This window comes from Suillus subaureus, assembly GCF_016647635.1.
Source record: "Suillus subaureus strain MN1 chromosome Unknown BJ212scaffold_127, whole genome shotgun sequence".
NCBI lineage: Eukaryota > Fungi > Basidiomycota > Agaricomycetes > Boletales > Suillaceae > Suillus > Suillus subaureus.
Window position 1 is genome coordinate 9,946 of NW_024538683.1, and position 1,854 is coordinate 11,799.

Genomic DNA, 1,854 nt, shown 5'->3' on the forward strand with positions numbered 1-1,854 from the left:
TGTTATACTCACAAACTATCCTATTGTTACTGATAAGTTATACAAGTAATACCATTCTTCATATATTGTACAAGATTTCAATGACAGATTGTTGTGTCATTACCTGAGCTGACTGAGGCTGTTATAACCATATCACTCTTCACTCTTCCCTCACTCTCTTTCCCAATTGGACTCTGGCCATAGCATACAATGCTCATGGTTTAGAGGCTAACAGCACCAGGTAACTAACCTGAAAATGATAAAACCATGTGAAGCTTTATTTATTCTAAAATACATATAATATATATCACAATTGTAGTCCAAATGAGAAAGCTTTAAATACCTGGACTAAGTTGGATGGAAACTACCAAAGGTACAATCTTGATAGTCAGTTTGCAATTACCTATCAAGTTGGCAAATATACACAAAGCTTTAGAGGCCTAGAGGGCTTTGGACAAACTCACCAAAGACTCAAAGGTGCTGAATACTGTAGATGATTATGATAGTTTATCTTCAAAAACCAAATTTATTGACAAATGTGTACATGTGCTACATACTGTATAGACATGCACTTAGGTTCGGCCCTATTTAGGTGTGACCAAATGAGCATTAGGTTCGAAGGTTCGCAGGGGGTGTGTGACGTGTGACATGCTGTGATTAGGTTCATTTGGTAAGCAACCAACATTAGGCAGACAATATCCTTTGTATACATGTGCAGTGCTATGTGCTGATCCTCATGCTCAACCTGGAAGTGCTCGCTCTACAAACATTGTCTCTAATTTTATTTCTGCCTGGCAACACAATATCTTCTCTATATACAACAAGTTGGAGAGCTATGAGCAAGTGGTGGATGGCATGGAGCTTCAATCCACGGTGAATGGGTCTGAGGAAGTTGAGGCTGAGGGTTGTGGTAAGTGCAGACATGTTGCAAACACTCAGTACAAGGACTTTTGGCTGCACTAGTTATTTTTTTAATGTTTTTACTGCATGTCACAATTTAGGTTTGATGGTCTCAAAATTGGTGTGACCGTCACACAAATTAGGTTCGATTTGCCAGGTGTGTGACACTGTGACAAACCTAAGTGCATATCTATACAGTACTAGTATATAGTGTGCTATGAAAGAAGAGGGAAAGTAATACTTGGAGGGACTATGAAAGAAGAACCACCAAAGAGCCAGGGAGGAGGGGGCCACAAAGGAGGCCAGGGAGGGACCATGAAAGAAGGCTGGAGAGGCTTCTGAAAAAATTAGGGTTGATATAGTGCACTTTATATCATACATAGCTGTCATAGCCTCATAACAACTCCCCCCTTTATGGTCACTGTATAGCAATATAATGTTATCACCAATTGTTATGGACTAGGATAGTCGTAACAACAGCAGCTTGATAAGAGCAACAACTGAAGTTATGAGCAAGTCCTTGCAAATACAAGGGTCATAAGACAAGTCAAAGAGAGTGTCTCTGACTCAAATATCTGTTCAGACAACTTAGGATTGGAGGTCCTAAGCAAAGGATGTTTCTGGTGAAAACCTAGTAAGATTAAAGTAAAGATCTACTAAGTACACAACTGAGTATATATAGAACGTAAGTGCTTTAGGGCAGGTACATATACATCAGTGATGAGTCAGAGATAAGAATGAGTCATCTAGTGACAGCAATGGTGATCATGATGTAGTACAAATATATCAGAAGGTAGGTCTAGTGATGGTGCAGGGCAGTGCGGTCATGACATAATACAAAGGGAAAAGGAAAATGAATAGGGGCAGGTGTAACTGTAACATTACCCCTCATTTAGGAATGAAGTCACCGACTTCAGTTATCCTGGTTAGCCCAGTAAATAGGGTTGGCGTCGTAATTTGAGTCCAACAAATTGT

At 39.8% G+C, this 1,854-nt stretch overlaps 1 protein-coding gene across 1 annotated transcript; it reads left to right on the plus strand.

Annotated features, from left to right (window-relative positions):
• Positions 1-715: 715 nt before the first annotated feature.
• BJ212DRAFT_1305407 (uncharacterized protein) lies at positions 716-1,221 on the plus strand (the record flags this gene model as incomplete). Its single annotated transcript, XM_041333754.1, has 3 exons — positions 716-852; positions 981-1,036; positions 1,091-1,221. The coding sequence occupies 3 exons, from the start codon at positions 716-718 to the stop codon at positions 1,219-1,221; spliced, it is 324 nt and encodes a 107-aa protein (XP_041185813.1).
• Between the last annotated feature and the right edge of the window lie 633 nt (positions 1,222-1,854).